The 20,070-nt window shown below is 41.4% G+C and overlaps 1 protein-coding gene across 2 annotated transcripts in view; it reads left to right on the plus strand.

Annotated features, from left to right (window-relative positions):
- The window catches only part of Poln (DNA polymerase nu), a 172,225-nt gene that overhangs the window by 64,340 nt on the left and 87,815 nt on the right, over positions 1 to 20,070 (plus strand). For both annotated transcript variants that reach the window (NM_001428930.1, NM_001428931.1), the window contains 7 exon segments: positions 3,094 to 3,251; positions 5,636 to 5,704; positions 6,891 to 6,951; positions 7,632 to 7,696; positions 13,821 to 13,904; positions 14,471 to 14,566; positions 18,694 to 18,750. In NM_001428930.1, the coding sequence (NP_001415859.1) occupies positions 3,094 to 3,251; positions 5,636 to 5,704; positions 6,891 to 6,951; positions 7,632 to 7,696; positions 13,821 to 13,904; positions 14,471 to 14,566; positions 18,694 to 18,750 (590 nt within the window).

Genomic DNA, 20,070 nt, shown 5'->3' on the forward strand with positions numbered 1-20,070 from the left:
ACCCAACAAAGGGGAGAGAAAACCTGAAAACAATATCCAGAGGTTAGGCACAGATCCTGGTTGAGGGATGGAGCCACTTCTCAAAATTTTAACCCAGAATTGCTCCCGTCTAAAGGAATTACAGGGACAAAGAGTAGAGCAGAGACTAAAGGAAAGAACATCTAGAGACTGCCCCACCTGGGGATCCATCCCATATGCAGCCACCAGTCTCTTATATTATTGAGAGACCCATGTTCCAAGTGAACTTGAACAGCTATCCTTTCTCAGCTGCTTAGGTTCTATTTCTTTAATATGAAGCTCACACTAACCAGCCATGTAGGACCTGGATGTATCCGGCCACCTTCCCACAAGGTAGATGTTCTTGAAGAGGGGAGGAGATATGGCTCAGAGGGTAAAGTGCTTACTGTGTGAATGTGAGTTCTGCTCCCTAGTTCCTATGCAAATGCCGGGTAGGTGTGATGGCATGCCTGCCTAGTACACTCAGAAGGTGGAGGCAGGACCTCCAGAACAAACTGGCTAGCTAGAGAGCAATACTGAGGAGCTCTACGTTCAACTGAGGGACCTTGCCTCAATAAATAAGATGGATAATATCTGAGGAAGATTCCTGACAGCAGCCTTGGGCTTCTGCATATATGCACCTATACACATACAAATAGATACACACAGACATGCCACACACACACACACACACACACACACACACACACACACACCACAGATAAATACCCAAAAAATATAAAAATTAAATATAAAATTTAATTCTGTAATTTGAGAGGATAGCAAAATATTATTCATTGGAAATTAATCATCTTTGTTTCTTTTTATTTAATTTTTATATATAGTATATTTTGATTATGTTTCCCCTCCCCAACTTCTTCCAAATCTTCCCCCACCTCCTTACTCACCTAATTCTATGCCCTTTCTCTCTCTTCTCTCCTTAAAAAATATTTCCACAAAAACACAAAATGAAAGTCAAAACAAACAGAAAAACCTATAAGATAAAAAAAATTCATCGGGGTTGGGGAATTAGCTCAGTGGTAGAGCGCTTGCCTCGCAAGCGCAAGGCCCTGGGTTCGGTCCCCAGCTCCGAAAAAAAGAAAAAAGAAAAAAGAAAAAAAATTCTAAAACAAAATGAAGCAAAAAGTCCACAAAAACCAGAGCAAAACAAAAGTACTCCTGCCTATGAGGCTTGTCCTGGAAAGTGGTTGATACACCCAGTGACAGTGCATTTTACAGACACCAATCACAGACAGTTTCTTGGCTCTGGATGAGACCCCTGTCCACTTCTTCTTCTCAGTGGTGGAACCCTGTCTGGCTTGAACTTGTACAGGCCCTGTGTATAATGCCACAGTCTCTGTGAGTTCATACATGTGTCAGCCCATTGTATCTGTAATACACTGTTTCCTTGGAGTCATTCCTCATCTCTGGTTCTCAGAATATTTTTCCTTTCTCCAACTCAAGGACCCCTGAGCCTTGAGGGGACAGTTTTGATGAAAATGTCCCATTTAGAACTGAGTACTCCAAAATCTCTCACTCTGTGCACATTGTCTAGTTGTGGTTCTCTCTGTTAATTTCTATCAACAACATCGAGAAGCTTCTCTAATTAGGGTTGAATGAGGTACTGATCTATGGGTATATCTGTTTTGTATTAGGAATCATTTACTGCCACGTTCCTTTAGCAGGGCCCGTGGCCTGTCTAGTTTCAGGTTGTTGGCACTTTAGCAGTGTCATGTATGGGTTCCATTTAATGGAGTGGGCCTTATCCAACTCAAAGTACTTTCATAACTTGTGTGCCAGTCTTGTATCAGAGTATTGTGTAGGCAGGTTGCTGTTGTAGATAGCAGGTTTATAGCTGGGTGATGTTGATGATTGTCTTTAACCCTTGGTAAAGTGCAAAGTACCTTCCAGTACCACGAACACAGTAGCAGTTAACCTTCTAGTTTGGCGCCAGCTAGACTTCTCCATGTTCAGTAAAATAAATAGATGATGTTTGCAACAATAGGGCTTTACCACCTCACTATGGAAGCAATCATGACCTTGGTAACAACTTCTGATGTTTGGGGGGGATTCCAGGGGACCCCTTTGGAATCCTTGGCACTGGAAATTTTACTTGGTGGCATAAAATATCTACTTGGGATCGCCTTGTATGGTGATTCTGTTTAGATTCATTCCATATATATTTACAATAGGAAGCTTCTACAATAGTGGGTTTCCGTATGAAAACCTTTAGTGTCAGGTGTTCTTCTCATAGCCCCTACTTGACTTGGATCTCCCATCCTCTGTGCCTTCGATTCCTTTAGTCTAGTTCCTCCTTTTCTTCCCACAACACTATATTCTATTCCCCTTTCTTGGAAGAGCCTCTCCATCCCACTGCCCCTTACTAGATATCTAATGTCTGTGGTTATTTGAATTTTAGTACACATGTCAAAAGCATAAAAGCTTAACATCCACATACAAGAGGAAGCATGTAGTATTTGTCTATTTTGAGTCTGCCTTACTAGGAAGTTTCTTTTCTCTAGGTTCATACATTCACCTGCAGATTTCAAAAATTCACTGTATTTTTTAACAGCAGAATGATATTCCATTGTGTAAATGTACCATATTTTCATTGTCCATTTATCAGTTTATGGACATCTTGACTGTTTCTAATTTCTGACAATTATGAGTAGTGCAGCAGTGAACAGAACTGAGGTAGTGTCTCTATAGAAAGACGTAGAGTGCTTTGGGTATATGCCCAAGAGTGGGATATCTGGATCTTGAGGTAGATCTATCCTCAGCTTCTGAGGAATCTCCACATTTATTTCCACACTGGCTGAATTTTTACTCCCTCAGCAATGAGTAAATGTTCTCATTTATCAGAATTCTTGTCAGCATTGTCAATTGTTTTATTGATATTGGGCAATGTGACTGGGGTAAGAAGAAATCTCAGTGTAGTTTTAATTTAATTTCCATAATGGCTAAGGATGTCGTACATTTCTTTAAATGTTTCTCAGCCATTTGCATTTCATATTTGGAAAACTCTCTGCTTAGTGTAAAGATGGGAAACAATTGCTTGTGACTTGAATAAATCCTAAATAACCTTTTCCTCTGCAGTTGCTGGTTTTGTAGGACTAGATCCCAGAGTTGCTGCATGGCTCATAGATCCCAGTGACACTGCACCTTCATTTGAAGATTTAGTAGCAAAACACCTAGAAAAGTCCATCATAGTCAAACAAAGCAGCACATTCAGTGATGCGTCAATAAATATTGTGGTAAGATGCTTAAGACGAGGTTCTGTCTACATTAATACAATCCTGACTTTTCCTACTTCATAGATCATCTAATAGTTACAAGAATATTGCCAGCACCCATTTTTACGCCATTTGTTCTATCCAAATTATTTTTGCTGAGGTTTCTGGTAGAGGCCAATGTATAAAGATGAGAGATTTCTAGGAATATCTCATTATAGTGTAGTTCTTGTATGGATTCTCTAGTGTCAGTAGAACCTCCTCTGAGCAGACGACTGTCCTTTTCTAAGTCTTTAGCACTAATGACAAGTTCGTGTTGGCTGACTTTTTGGGGACAGCCTCCTCAGTCTAGGTAGAGAAGACACGGTGAGTTTCCCCAAGCCCTCTTATACTGCTGATAGCCCTGGTCTTCAAAAGCTACCTCTCCTGAAGGAGATATATCCGGGAGCAGTGCAGTCGCAGCCATGGTGTGAACTACTTAGCCACATGGCGGAACACTACAGATGAACATTCAGATGCGAGAGCCTGCACACCCTGCCCTTCATCCTCATAACTACAAGGTGTAGAGTGAGGGTCTGTGTCACATAAATGGATAGACTGTAAATACCAGAAACACTGTATTCCTGAATTTAAAAAAGAAGTATACCAGAAGATCATGAAATAGATTGTAGAATCAGAGAAGAAATTCTTACAAAAATGGGAATCTGGTCCTGGCAGCCTGGGGAGTGGTCATGTAGGAGCCAAGATTCCATTTTAGCACTTGGAAAGTATCCCTCTTCCCTCACAGGTGATTATAATCCTACTCAGTACAGCAAAGATTCCCCAAACAATCTGACTGTAAGAAATTGTCCACCTCAGATTTATCAGTCCCAGTTCGCATATGGGGATATTAGATGTGCACATGCTACTGTTCCTCATCTCAACCAAGGTATATTTGATGGTTCAGTTTGGATTCATGACTTTAAGCCAAGTTGTTTATTATTATTATTATTATTATTATTATTATTATTATTATTATTCCCACATATTATTGAAGGATAAGATGGCTGCAAGGAATAAAAATCAGCTCTAGAGGGTATGCTCTTTTAATGCAGACTGGAACAGATGCTTAGTGATGCTGTTAAGCCTGATCTAGAGCTTCCACTCTCTATTCCTGAGGAACCTTGTTCTTGCCTCATGAGGATAAGCTTTAAATGCAGTTCCAATCATGTTTGTTGGCCTGATGGGGTCATGGGAGAGCCTTGTAGTATTTGAGAATGAGAAATGGAAGTTGGACATTTAGTTTATGGGATCTGCTTATACGCCACTCTGAAGAGGTGATTTGAGTTCCTCAGAATGAAAGGGAGCTCAGATAGGAATAAATGAATACAAGGCCTCTTAGAAAATTAGCTCCTTAGTGGGACAACAAGGGCGGTTTGGGAAGGAGAAAGGGGACTCTAGAATCCAGGTGCATGCAGAGCTCTCATGGGGCTGTACCATGCCAAGGAACTGGCCTGTCTTAGGGCGGTTCAAAGTGGAAGGTTGTGATCACTTTGAAGTTGAGAGAGCTGCAGGACACCATGTATGGTTGTTCCAGGTGCTGGCAGAGATGTGGTCCTCCGCTTCATATCTCCTGAGTTGTTCAAGGGAAAGCCAAGTTCATGAAGACTGAAGAACCATGCTGGCATACATCCAGCTAGTAGCCACATACTTTTTAGCTACGTTAGGAGTTTCTCCTGATGTGAGGATTTAGCAGAGACGTAATTCCGAGCAGCCTGGAGTTTGGGGCTATTTGGCAGAGTGGGATGCTGAATAAAATGTTGTGAAGACCCTGTTAGGAAGAGCACAGATTGTGTGTTGAGGGACTGCCTCATTCTATCTTCCCTCTCTGTTCTTTGAACATAGCCTCTGCTTGTGACTTCTTAGGGTTTTTTTTTTCTTTTTTTTTTTTTTTTTCGGAGCTGGGGACCAAACCCAAGGCCTCACGCTTCCTAGGCAAGCGCTCTACCACTGAGCTAAATCCTCAACCCCCCTTCTTAGGGGTTTTATATTTACCTGTCCCAGGGCGTTAATGGATAAGTTAGTGTGAATGTCACACTCATTAAGTGGTTGCTGTATGGTAGAGCAGAAATGAGATGCTGTGAGGTCTGAAAATCTGTTTCTGGCTTCATTACACCAGGCATTAGGAGCTCTATTTCTATCTATACAATGAAGAAAATACTGGGCTGGGGAAGAGTCTCCTTGAGGACAGCCTGACTTGCCCAATGGAAGTACTTTTCTATAGGGACCTTGTTTATGGTGATTGGCACAAAAGTTAGCAGGAGCATTTTCCCATGTCACTACAAATACTTTTGTAAGTGATATCAGTTCCCAGTCTGTGATGAGAATTTCTGCTAAGTTCATCTAACTTTAATGTCTTCATTTTAAAGAGTCAGAACATATGTGTGAACCTGAAGATACTCTACGACCTTACAATGGATCTTTGTTCTAAGTTGAAGGCAAGTCCTTTTTTTAATACTGTAATTTCTAGCTGTGTAAGACCTGTGTTTTCGTTTGTTACCCACACTCACACTTAGTGTTTTGAACATGAAGTGAGATGTTTTTCCTAAGACCAAGTTCACCTGTGCCTCATTTAGAAAAGGAAAGACTAAAATGATAACTTCTGCAGTTTTAAAGTATGTCTTATATATTGAAAACGATTGTTTCAAAGCCTTATATGTGTTTCTGATGCCAAGGGTTTATTTTAGTTAGTAGTAGAATGGTCCCAACCTGTTTCAGTTAGATTCTTATTGGAGGGACAACTGAGGAAAACTGAAGGAAAGACTGTCAGAAGCAATGGTGATGGATACTGGAGAGATGAGAAGCTTCCGAGGACAGATTATAGCTGGAGGCTTTTTCATTCCTGGCTCTAAATCAAGCTGCATCTCTCCTCTCCTGCCTTTAGGAACGGCCCACACAGGAAAACTGTCTAAGGGTTGAAGAAGAGCTCATTTGATGTGTCCCAGAGAGGATCAGTCTGCCCTAGAATGCAGGGACAGACAGAGAAATTGAGGGGAACTAGAAGATTAGGCCCAGCACTCTTAGGCAACAGCAGAAAAGACTACAGCAAACATCATAGAAAATCTGGTATGATGGACATGCCTGGAACCCAGCACTTAGAAAGTGAGAGTAGGAGGAAGTTCAAGGGCAGGCTCATCTATGAAGTTTGAGGACACACTGGGCTACATGACACCTTGTGTAAAAATAGGGGCCGATAAATAAACAAGCAACCTGGAAGGTAATATGAATACAGGAGAAAGGATTCATGTTCTTAAAACAGGTGGCCTAACACAAAAGACTCCAACACCCCTGACTATCTGGAGGGGCAGTAATGCAAGACTGATGAAGACTGCGTAAAACGATTGGAACTCAGTGAGCCATCCTGTAGTTAAAATGTAAGACTCCGGAAAGTGAGAAAGCAAAGGCCTTGTGAAATTTTGGAATATGTCTACCAGATATTCATATGGTAAGGAAATAGTCTCTGTGATGGAAATAAAGGTTTTATCAAAAAGAATAAAGATAGGATGAGAAACCACTTCAGAGAGAGGTTGCTTCAATCCCAACACAACAACGCCAAGTTGCTTTACAACAAAATGAAGATAAAAACTCAAATCCACAGTTATATTCTCTCTTCCTGTAACACAGGCTTATGGCTTATGGCAGCTATTTTGTACTTTGGAGCTTCCATTGATACCAATTTTGGCAGGTGAGTTACCATAAACACAAAGTATAGTCATCTTTTTGGAGAGTCTTTAAATTGTTCAGGAATGCATTTTCTATCTACCCTATAATAGAGTGGGTACTATAGTTCATCCAGAGAGGTTGCTAGCAAATGGCTTTCTCTTCTGCAACAAGAGGGTTTGGGCTGCATCATTTCCTCGTCTTGAAGGACTTGAAGACCTGGCTTCAGCCATGACGATCCTCCCTGTTCTTTCTAGCCAGAAGGAGGTCTCATTGATATTTACCCACCTGTGTTATCTTAACTTAAGGCTAATCCTACAGTTCTGTGCTTTTCTCCTCTAGTACTTAAGACCCTCTCTTTAAGCATAATACAAGACTTTTGCCCATCTGCTTCAGGGCCAGGAGTGACTCTCCATCCAGAGTATGCAAAGAACCAGATTGGGACTACTATAGTCCCACATCCTTCATACCTGGGAACTGAGCCCAGGACCTGGCTTGTATTGGGCGAGTGTTCTGTTACTAGACTGTATCCCCAGCAATCCAATTCTTTTGATGCTTCTGTTTCCTCACAGAACAGAGGTTGACTTACAGTGGGACCTGAGTAAATGAGCATTGTTATCATTAGGTTATCAAAGAGTGAGGCTCTTTAGTCTCCAAAAAAGGATTGATTAATGCAATACAATATGATTTGACTTTGACTCACAGTGATGGAAAACCACAAGATTTCAATTGACAAAGAAGAAATGGAGAGGACATCGGCACTCCTTGGGGTAAGCTATTATTTCAGAGTTTGTACTTGTCATTGCTCTCAGTAGATTCTGATTTTCTTCCCTTCACTATTGGCCTTAGAGCAGTATTGGTACTGTTCCTCCATCTCTTGTAATCCTAGAGGGGAAGATCATATGTTGAAGTGTTTATACCCCACTGACATCTACTGCACTGAATGGTTTGAATAAGAATAGCACTAAGACTTACATACTCGAATGCTTAGTTACCAGGAATGGCACTGTTTGGAAGAATTAGAAGGATTAGAGGCCTTGTTGGGGGAAGTGTGTCACTGAGGGTAGGTTTTGAAGTTTCAAGAGCCCATGCTAATCCCAGTGTGTGTCTGTCTGTCTCTGCCCCTCTGTCTCTATCTTTCTGTCTCTCTGTCTGACTCTCTGTCTGTCTCTCTGTCTGTCTCTGTCTCTGTCTCTCCTCTCTCTCTCTCTCTCTCTCTCTCTCTCTCTCTCTCTCTCTCTCAGACTGTGGGTCAGGATATAGAACTCTCAGCTTCTTCAGCACCATATCTTATTTCAGCATATGACCTATATGTCATCATGCTCTTCATAGTGATAATAATGGACTAACCTCTGAAATTGTAGGCAAGCCTCCAGTTAAATGCTTTCTTTGATAATAGTTGCCTTGGTTAGTGTCTCTTCACAGCAATTGAACAGTGTCTAAGACAGAAGTTGGTACCAGGGAGAAGAATATTAGCAAGTAACATAGAAGTCGTTCTTGTGATAATTTGGCAAAGAAAGTGGCTGCTTTTTGCTTTTGTCCTAAAAAAAATCTGTCTGAGGCTAAATTGAAGAATTTTGGATTGATGGTATTGGCAGAAGAGATTTCAAGATAAGCTAGTATTAACACTATATCCTGTGGTTATTAGTAATCACTCCTATGTAGATCTATACTGAAAAGGAGTAAGCTGGACAAAGACTAATATAAAACATATATTGTGAAGAGAAAAAGAGCACCAAGAAAGGTGATGTTGGAGTCAGGTCCTATGCTCAAGGAGTTAAAAAAGCTTAAAAAAGCCAGGTAGTGGTGGTGCACACCTTTTAATCCCAGCACATGGGAGGTAGAGGAAGGCAGATCACTGAGTTTGAGACTAGCCTGATCTACAGAGTGGGTTCCAGAACGGCCAGGACTACATAGAGAAATCCTGTTTTCAATAAACAAAAGCTTAAAGAAAAGCCTGATACTAAATGAAATAAAGAGAGTGGTGACCTCAGGACAAGGCCTCATCCAGCTAAGCTTCTAATTTATAAAAAGAAATTAAAGAAAAGCTTAAACCATAAGGAAACCATCAATAATGGAAAGCTGATGCGAATGTAATTGAACTTGGAGGCCCAGTTCCAGACACAGCAGCAGCAGAACTTGGCAGCTTTGGCCGTAGCCATGTATTTCTGGCTTTAGAGTCAAGGACACAAGAAGGGGTTATGGAATCTTTCTCCACAGCTAAGGAAAGCCACTGAGGCTAGCCATGTGTCAGGGGTGTCAATTCAAGGAGGCCCAGAGAGGTCATTTCTTGAAGCTATGAAGATGAACCCTGGTTTGTGTTGGCAATACCAAAATGTTGGAGATGGCCAAATCGTGGAATATCACTGGATGTGGAACCAGTCCAATAGAGAGAACTGGGTTGCAGTCAATAAAACTAAAAGGAGTTGCAGAACACTTTGATATCAGGCATGGAGATACAGGTTTTCAGTATTGCTCTGGTCCAGTATTTCCTTACCTATGCTTCTTTTCTTCCCTTTTGGAGTGGTATGTATATTCTGTGCTATTTAATGTTGGAAGTATGTGATATACTTTTTAATTTTGATTTTAAAGGGGGTTACAATTTAGAAATTGCCATGAATTTCAGAAACTTTGAATTTTGGATTCTTAGGCAGTGTTGGTAGACACTTTTGAAATTAGTCTGAATGTGTTTTTGTGTTATGTTATGGTTACAAGCCTATGAGGGCTAGGGACTAGAACATTATTGTTTGTATAAGAATGGCTTCCGTAGGCTCTTATATATTCATATCCTTTGTCACTAGAGAGTAGCACTATTTTAAAGGACTAGAAGAATTTGGAGGTATGGCCTTGTTGGAAGAAGTATGTCATTTAGGGGTAGGCTTTCAGGTTTCAAAAGTCCATGCTAAGCACAGTGTCTGTCTGTCTCTGCCTTGTCTCTATCTCTGTCTCCTTTCCTTCTCACTCTCTCTCTCCGCCCCTCCCCCTCTGTTTGGCCTGTGGATCAAGAGTAGAACTCTCAGTCAGGTAATAGTGGCACAGACTGTAGTCTCAGAACTCTGGAGGCAGAGGCAGGTGAAGTTCTGAGTTTGAATCCAGCCTGATTTACAGAGTTTGTTCCAGGACAGTCAAGACTACACAGAGAAAATCTGTCTTGAAAAGTCAAATTAAATACTTCACCTTATAAGTGTGATCTTGCAGGGTTGGGGATTTAGTTCAGTGGTAGAGTGCTTGCCTAGGAAGCGCAAGGCCCTGGGTTCGGTCCCCAGCTCCAAAAAAAAAAAAAAAAAAAAAGAATATTTGCTCCTATGGTTCATCCAAGGAATTGGTAGATTTCCTAAAGAATGAAAATATAGAAAGGTACATAAAGAATGAGAAATTTTTTTAGTATTTGTGATTTTTTAAATATATTTTTATTGGATATTTTTATTTACATTTCAAATGTTATTCCCTTTCCAGGTTTCCCGCCCATAAGCTCCCTATCCCATCTCCCTCCCCTTCTTCTATAAGGGTGGACTCCCCATGCCAACTACCCATCTTCCTACCTCCCTGCTCTGACATTTCCCTACACTGGGGTGGGGGTCCAGCCTGGGCTTCTCCCATTGGTGCCCAACAAGGCCATCCTGTGCTGCATATGCAGCTGTATCCATGGGTCTGTCCATGTGTACTCTTTGGGTAGTGGTTTAGTCCCTGGAACTCTGGTTGGTTGGTATTGTTGTTCTTATGGGGTTGCAAGCCCCTTCAGCTCCTTCAATCCTTTCTCTGACTCCTGTCAATGGGGACCCCGTTCTGTGTCCCCATTGACACAGCGTTGGCTGTGAGCATTTGCCTCTGTATTTGTCATGCTCTGACTGAGCCTCTCAGGAGACGGCTATATCAGACTCCTATCAGCATACACTTCTTGGCTTTATCAATATTGTCTAGTTTGGGTGACTGTATATATATATGGGCTGGATCCCTAGGTGGGGCAGGCTCTGAATGGCTATTCCTTCAGTCTCTGCTCAAAACTTTGTCTCCATGTATCCTCCTATGAATGTTTTTGTTCCCCCTTCTAAAAAGGACTGAAGCATCCACACTTTGGTTGTCCTTCTTGAGCTTCATGTGGTCTGTGGATTGTATCATAGGTAATACAAGCTTTTAGGCTAATATCCACTTATCAGTGAGTGTACACAATGTGTGTTTTTCTGTGATTGGGTTACCTCACTCAGGATGATATTTTCTACTTCCATCCATTTGCCTAAGAATCCCATGAAGTCATTGTTTTTGATAGCTGAGTAGTACTCCATTGTGTAGATGTACCACATTTTCTGTATCTATTCCGCTGTTGAAGGGCATCTGGGTTCTTTCCAGCTTCTGGCTATTATAAATAAGGCTGCTATGAACATGGTGGAACGTGTGTCTTTGTTATATGTTGGAGAATCATTTGGGTATATGCCCAGACGTGGTATAGCTGGATCCTCAGGTAGTACAATGTCCAATTTTCTGAGGAACCTCCAGACTGATTTCCAGAGTGGTTGTACTAGCTTGTAATCCCACCAACAATGGAGGAGTGTTCCTCTTTCTTCACATCCTTGCCAGCATCACAAAAATACTCAATAAAATTCTCGCAAACTGAATCCAAGAACACATCAAAACAATCATCCATCATGATCAATAGGCTTCATCCCAGGGATGCAGGGATGGTTTAATATATGGAAATCATCAACATAATCCACTATGTAAACAAACTCAAAGAAAAAAAACCACATGATCACCTCATTAGATGCTGAGAAAGCATTTGATAAAATTCAACACCCCTTCATGTTAAAAGTCTTGGAAAGATCAGGAATTCAAGGCCCATACCTAAACGTAGTAAAAGCAATATACAGTAAACCAGTAGCCAGCATCAAACCAAATGGAGAGAAATGTGAAGCAATCCCACTAAAATCAGGGACTAGACAAGGCTGCCCACTCTCTCCCTACTTATTCAATATAGTTCTCAAAGTCCTAGCCAGAGCAATCAGACAATGAAAGGAGGGCAAAGGGATACAAATTGGAAAGAAAGAAGTCAAAATACCACTATTTGCAGATGATATGATAGTATATTTAAGTGATCCCAAAAGTTCCACTAGAGAACTACTAAGCCTGATAAACAACCTCAGCAAAGTAGCTGGTCATAAAATTAACTCAAACAAATCAGTAGTCTTCTTCTACTCAAAGGATAAACAAGCTGAGAAAGAAATTAGGGAAATGACACCCTTCATAATAGTCACAAATAACATAAAATACCTCAGTGTGACTGTAACCAAGCAAATGAAATATCTGTATGATAAGAACTTCAAGTCTCTGAAGAAAGAAATTGAAGATATCAGAAAATCAAAAGACCTCCCATGCTCATGGATTGGCAGGATTAATATAGCAAAAATGGCCATTTTACGAAAAGCTATCTACAGATTCAATGCAGTCTCCATCAAAATTCCAACTCAATTCTTCATAGAATTAGAAAGAGCAATTTGCAATTTCATTTGGAATAACAAAAAACCCAGGATAGTGAAAAATATCCTCGATATTAAGAGAAATATTTTTTAATTTCATTTAAATTACCCAAAAGATAACTCTGATGTCCATCACCCAAGTTAAAGCATGGGATATCCAGAGCCTTATGTGCTTTTCCTGGCAGAAGTGTATTCTGCAACCCAGAGTAGCTACCACCTTAGAAGGCATTTCATTCTTGTTATTCTTCATATGTTCTCCATTTCAGTGTCTAAGCAGCATGGTTTGGCTTATTGTTGAATGATGAATAAATCATTAGTTTGTATACAGTCTCTCAATTGTCCACATCTTAGTCTTGATGCTACCACTGTATTTTGCTCAGTGCTACCATGCTCTGCCATGGGTGATGTCTGTCCCAGGCAAGAGGTCTGGTTGTCTACAGGTTGCAAGTATCATAAACCAGGCATGAGTTCAGTCTGTTTTCCTTATTACTGATGAAGTGAATTATTTTCTATCATCGTTGGCTACTAGTTTCTCTTTGAAAACAATCTGCCCAAGTCTCTAAAATGGTGTGTGTGTGTGTGTGTGTGTGTGTGTGTGTGTGTGTGTGTGTGTGTGTAGAGGTCCTCAGGTTATCAGGTTTGTGCCTTTTACCCACAGCCAGCCCTTCATCTAAGTCTTTTTTTTTCTTTTTTTTTCTTTTTTTCGGAGCTGGGGACCGAACCCAGGGCCTTGCGCTAAATCCCCAACCCCTCATCTAAGTCTTTTATATTTCCTTTTACTGACTCATAGAACATCTTGATCTATTGTGGGTGTACACCTGTAACTCATACATTTTCTTTTTCTGTCTTATTTCGCATAATAATGGATCCCTCCTAGTTCTAATAGTACTGCTCTAATTTTGCTGTACTTTTTTTAAAAAAATTATTTGCTTTATTTATATGAGTACACTGTAGCTGTCTTCAGACACACCAGAAGAGGGCATTAGATCTCATTACAGATGGTTGTGAGCCACCATGTGGTTACTGGGATTTGAACTCAGGACCTCTGGAAGAGCAACCAATGCTCTTAACCTCTGAGCCATCTCTCCAGCTCCTTTGCTGTACTTTTATTTTTGCCTCTTTAAGGTTTAGCTAGGTTTAGGGAAAAATATGGGCCTAAAAGTTCTACTACAAGTCAATATGTATGCTTTTAAATGTTCATTTTGGGGTTGGGGATTTAGCTCAGTGGTAGAGCGCTTGCCTAGCAAGCACAAGGCCCTGGGTTCGGTCCTCTCAGCTCTGAAAAAAAAAAGAGTTAAATGTTCATTTTGATAAGTTATAGATGACTTTTTATTCCACTAAAAGCTTTTGTTGAGAGTTTCTTGATGTGAAGATTAAATTATTTTAAATCATAAAGTCTATGAATACTGTTTCAATTTTTCAGGCTCACCTCAAGGAATTGGAGCAAGAAGCCCATTTTGTTGCAGGAGAACAGTTTCTTATAATGAGTAATAATCAACTTCGTGAGGTAAGGCTCGATTTCATTTTATTTTTGAGACAATGTCTCATTCTATAGCCCAGACTTGCCTAAACTCCCCATTAGTGCATGGCTGTATGCTCACTCCAACCCACGACAGTCCTCCTGTCTCACCTTCCAAAGTACTAAGATTACAGCCATGGACTACTACTATACCTGGCTGGTAATGTTAAATTTTGACCTTTCAAAAACTATGTGTCTTTCTCAAGAATTTAAAAGATGGTTTATGGGGCTGGGGATTTAGCTCAGTGGTAGAGCGCTTACCTAGGAAACGCAAGGCCCTGGGTTCGGTCCCCAGCTCCGAAAAAAAGAACCAAAAAAAAAAAAAAAAGATGGTTTATTCTGAATTTATCATACTGTCTGAAGGTATTCATGTTCTCACAAGTGATGAACATTATGAGATACATTAAGTCAAAGTATAAATGAGGAGCTAAGCCTGTTGTACTATCTGTTCAGGTGTGTATGTATCTTCAGAGTAGTGGCTATAACTGTGATGGTTATGTTTCATTTTTTCAAATCTGGATCTTTTTCACACACATGCATTGTTTTTGTTAAAGATCCTCTTTGGCAAGTTGAAGCTGCACCTGTTGAGTCAGAGGAAACATCTTCCCAGAACTGGGCTGCAGAACCAGCTGTCTACATCAGAAGCCATGGTAAGAATTTAGTTTCCTTGTCTTTCTAACATGTACATGTATCTCCAGGTATAAGCTGCCTTCTGTGCTGGCAGTAGACCCTTTAGAAAAGGTGCTCTCGGCCGGAAGTCCCACACCCGCGGATCCCGGCCCGCAGCAGCTCTCTCCTCCCAAACCCCGTGGGAGAGAGACCTCACCGACTGGTCAGGTGGGCGCTCCTGAGGCTGCAGAGCGGAGGAGACCACCAACACTGCCCACCCCTGCCCACATCCCTGGCCCAAGAGGAAACTGTATAAGGCCTCTGGGTCCCCGTAGGGGAGGGCCCAGGAGCGGCAGGACCCCTGCGCCTGAGACACCGCCAGAACCTGAAGGAAACAGACCGGATAAACAGTTCTCTGCACCCAAATACCGTGGGAGGGAGAGCTAAACCTACAGAGAGGCAGACACGCCTGGGAAACCAGAAGAGACTGCACTCTGCACACACATCTCGGACGCCAGAGGAAAACACCAAACGCCATCTGGAACCCTAGTGCACGGAAGCTCCCAGAAAGGGCGGCGCATATCTTCCTGGTTGCTGCCGCCGCAGAGAGCTCGTGGGCAGCACCCCGTGAGCAAACTTGAGCCTCGGGACCACAGGTAAGACCAACTTTTCTGCTGCAAGTGACCTGCCTGGTGAACTCAAGACACAGGCCCACAGGAACAGCTGAAGACCTGTAGAGAGGAAAAACTACACGCCCGAAAGCAGACCACTCTGTCCCCATAACTGGCTGAAAGAAAACAGGAAAACAGGTCTACAGCACTCCTGACACACAGGCTTATAGGACAGTCTAGCCACTGTCAGAAATAGTAGAACAAAGTAACACTAGAGATAATCTGATGGCGAGAGGCAAGCGCAGGAACCCAAGCAACAGAAACCAAGACTACATGGCATCATCGGAGCCCAATTCTCCCACCAAAATAAACATGGAATATCCAAACACACCAGAAAAGCAAGATCTAGTTTCAAAATCATATTTGATCATGATGCTGGAGGACTTCAAGAAAGACGTGAAGAACTCCCTTAGAGAACAACTAGAAGCCTACAGAGAGGAATCGCAAAAATGCCTGAAAGAATTCCAGGAAAACATAAATAAACAAGTAGAAACCCATAGAGAGGAGACACAAAAATCCCTGAAAGAATTCCAGGAAAACACAATCAAACAGTTGAAGGAATTAAAAATGGAAATAGAAGCAATCAAGAAAGAACACATGGAAACAACCCTGGATATAGAAAACCAAAAGAAGAGACAAGGAACTGTAGATACAAGCTTCACCAACAGAATACAAGAGATGGAAGAGAGAATCTCGGGAGCAGAAGATTCCATAGAAATCATTGACTCAACTGTCAAAGATAATGTAAAGCGGAAAAAGCTACTGGTCCAAAACATACAGGAAATCCAGGACTCAATGAGAAGATCAAACCTAAGGATAATAGGTATAGAAGAGAGTGAAGACTCCCAGCTCAAAGGACCAGTAAATATCTTCAACAAAATCATAGAAGAAAACTTCCCTAACCTAAAAAAAGAGATACCCATAGGCATACAAGAAGCCTACAGAACTCCAAATAGATTGGACCAGAAAAGAAACACCTCCCATCACATAATAGTCAAAACACCAAACGCACAAAATAAAGAAAGAATATTAAAAGCAGTAAGGGAAAAAGGTCAAGTAACATATAAAGGCAGACCTATCAGAATCACACCAGACTTCTCGCCAGAAACTATGAAGGCCAGAAGATCCTGGACTGATGTCATACAGACCCTAAGAGAACACAAATGCCAGCCCAGGTTACTGTATCCTGCAAAACTCTCAATTAACATAGATGGAGAAACCAAGATATTCCATGACAAAACCAAATTTACACAATATCTTTCTACAAATCCAGCACTACAAAGGATAATAAATGGTAAAGCCCAACATAAGGAGGCAAGCTATACCCTAGAAGAAGCAAGAAACTAATCGTCTTGGCAACAAAACAAAGAGAGTGAAAGCACACAAACATAACCTCACATCCAAATATGAATATAACGGGAAGCAATAATCACTATTCCTTAATATCTCTCAACATCAATGGCCTCAACTCCGCAATAAAAAGACATAGATTAACAAACTGGATACGCAACGAGGACCCTGCATTCTGCTGCCTACAGGAAACACACCTCAGAGACAAAGACAGACACTACCTCAGAGTGAAAGGCTGGAAAACAACTTTCCAAGCAAATGGTCAGAAGACGCAAGCTGGAGTAGCCATTCTAATATCAAATAAAATCAATTTTCAATTAAAAGTCATCAAAAAAGATAAGGAAGGACACTTCATATTCATCAAAGGAAAAATACACCAAGATGAACTCTCAATCCTAAATATCTATGCCCCAAATACAAGGGCACCTACATACGTAAAAGAAACCTTAATAAAGCTCAAAACACACATTGCACCTCACACAATAATAGTGGGAGATTTCAACACCCCACTCTCATCAATGGACAGGAGCCGGATGTAGATCGCTCCTGAGAGACACAGCCAGAATACAGCAATACAGAGGCGAATGCCAGCAGAAAACCACTGAACTGAGAATAGGACCCCCATTGAAGGAATCAGAGAAAGAACTGGAAGAGCTTGAAGGGGCTCGAGACCCCATATGTACAACAATGCCAAGCAACCAGAGCTTCCAGGGACTAAGCCAATACCTAAAGACTATACATGGACTGACCCTGGACTCTGACCTCATAGGTAGCAATGAATAGCCTAGTAAGAGCACCAGTGGAAGGGGAAGCCCTGGGTCCTGCTAAGACTGAACCCCCAGTGAACTAGACTGTTGGGGGGAGGGCGGCAATGGGGGGAGGGTTGGGAGGGGAACACCCACAAGGAAGGGGAGGGGGGAGAGGGATGTTTGCCCGGAAACCAAAGAATTATTATTAAGTATTAAATAAATTAAAAAAAAAAGAATAAAGGAAACTCGGAAAAAAAAAAGAAAAAAAAAAAAAAGGTGCTCTCACTCAAAGTTATGCTCCTAGCTGTACACCAGGAGATGAGCAGGTATTGCCCTCCATGAACATCTAGCTGGCTATATACTTCTGGAAAAGGATGATTGGGGGCAATGTTGTGCTTTTAAGTAAGTGTGTGTGTGTGTGTGTGTGTGTGTGTGTGTATGAGAGATAGAGAGAGAGAGAGAGAGAGAGAGAGAGAGAGTGTGTGTGTGTGTGTGTGTGTGTGTGTGTGTGTGTGAGAGAGAGAGAGAGAGAGAGAGAGAGAGAGAGAGAGAGAGAGAGAGAGAGAGAGAACCTATGTGTGTATTTATGTATTTGTATGTCTGGGCATATGAGCATATTTGCCTGTGAGGCCAGGAGAGAAAGTAAATGACAGGACAAAGGTGATGAGGCAAAGATGGGAGGAAAAAGGCAGACTTTGGACATACTTTGTAGGGAGAAATCATAGGACTTGCTGTGAGTGATGCTGGAAGAAGGTCAACGGTGATTTCAGATGTGACTGATGTTTGCATCTTTAGTAATGGTGGGTGCTCACAGGCACATATAACCACTTCCCATGACAACACCATGTGCCTGCTTCCATGGCAAGGAATAACTATCCCACTTTCCTAGTAGTCCTGCTCCTTCTTCAGACCTGAGCTCTACAATGCTGGCCGCTCTTTCTTCTTCTTGAACTTCACATTAACAGATTAGGATCAGTAGCACTGTGTGTTCAACACTAATACTATGGCTTTAGGGTTTCACAGCCTATGCCAGCTCCCTGACGTCTCACCCAGTCAAATGTTTAGGTGCTGCTGTAGCATGGATTTTATGTTTGGGGCACTTGATTTATCCCTTTATGTGAGATTTAGATTTTGGTAATTTTAAGACTCTCTTCTTCTGACTCTCACTTCTCAGCTCATATAAAGTAATTTTAGCTCCTGGGTAAATGTCATAATGATTTTATGAGGGGTTGGGATTAAGGTACTTGATACTGGATTAAGATACTTTGTTATGAATCTTCATTTTTTATAATATGTTAAATTACATCATTTATTACTAGCACACTCTCCAATTGAAAGTAAACATTTGGAATATTGAAATGAAGAAATTATATTGGTAATACATATTTTCATTTCTAGTTAAATTCTCTACAAGACCTTCACCCATTACCCAAGATAATTCTGGAATATAGACAGGTAAGTTGATTCCCTCTCTCTCTCTGTGTGTGTGTAAATGGTTTGTGATGAAGAACTATCCAGCCTGTCTCTTTACAACGCCATATTTGTTGTTGCACATTAACAGAGTTCTAAGGAAATAAAATGTTCTCAACCAACTTTTTCATGTCTCCTGATACATACTTGTCCTTTATTTCTGTTCTGTATTTATGTTCTGTATTAATCACATTTATAAACCAAGCAACAGTGCAATTATTTACTGTGCCCTTGTCAGCCCCACTTCTTCTTCATTGAGTGTCTTCCTACCCATGCCCAAGTCTACTCTGCCCAACACTGGGAACCCAAGGAGTCATATGGGGAAGGAGACTGATGACCTGTACCCAGTCTCTTCAAGTGACAATGAGACATCTACCATTTCTCATAACAGTCTTGTCATTCCTCGAGTTTTCAAGTTCCAAGACAGTGATACTTTCTGGGGGTTTACTGGCATGCCCCATTTCCTCTCATAGTTAATCACGTTTTCTTTGTTCATATACCTGCCCTTTAATTCATGTTTTTTGTTATCCATTAACCACATTTACAAACCAAACAACAGTGCTCTTGTTTACTGAGCCACAGAAATACATTGGTACCAAATTAGTGATCTTCCCAAAGTGATATGAGGTTGGGGAAAAAAACTAGAAAAGGCCCACTGCTGGGGACACTGAGTATTTGTGCAATGAAGTGGAAACTTAAGGGTTCTTTGGAAAGCCAGTTGTGCTGGATGGTGTTTTGCTGGGATAAATATGTGAAGGAGTGTTTTTCTGAAGTGGAGACAGAGCAGAGGCTAAGGCAGACTTATGAAGAAACATTTAGCTAAAGCACAGGTAAAAGGATGTTCTGCTAAAGCAAACACATGAAAGGACACATGAAGGATTCTTTACTAACAACACGCGTGTATTGGTCCGTCCACCTTATATTGTGTAGTTGAGCTTTATTTGTTGGGACTCCGTAGAGAGAAATGCACCAAAAACCTCCTGGTGGTGTGCCCAGGCTTTTTTGCCACTTCTGAGGTCTTGGGCTGATTGGCAGAGTGATGTCAGCTAAGACAGATGCATGTGGAGTTTTGCCAAGTCAGACTCGTGTGCTGAGGCAAGACCCATGGAGGACACATGGTGGGATATAAAGAGGACTTTATGGAGAGTGACAGAGGCTGAGCTAGGCTTGCCTACAGAGCTGGCTGTGAATATCTTATTGGTCTCACCTTTGTTGATCTTCTCTTCATTGAGAGAGGCGCAATGGGAGAACTTCTCTTGGTGTTCCTGCTGGTTCCTCTTGCTGTGCCACTGCTGCTGATTTGTG

Source organism: Rattus norvegicus, chromosome 14 (assembly GCF_021556685.1).
Source record: "Rattus norvegicus strain SHRSP/BbbUtx chromosome 14, alternate assembly SHRSP_T2T, whole genome shotgun sequence".
Lineage (NCBI taxonomy): Eukaryota > Metazoa > Chordata > Mammalia > Rodentia > Muridae > Rattus > Rattus norvegicus.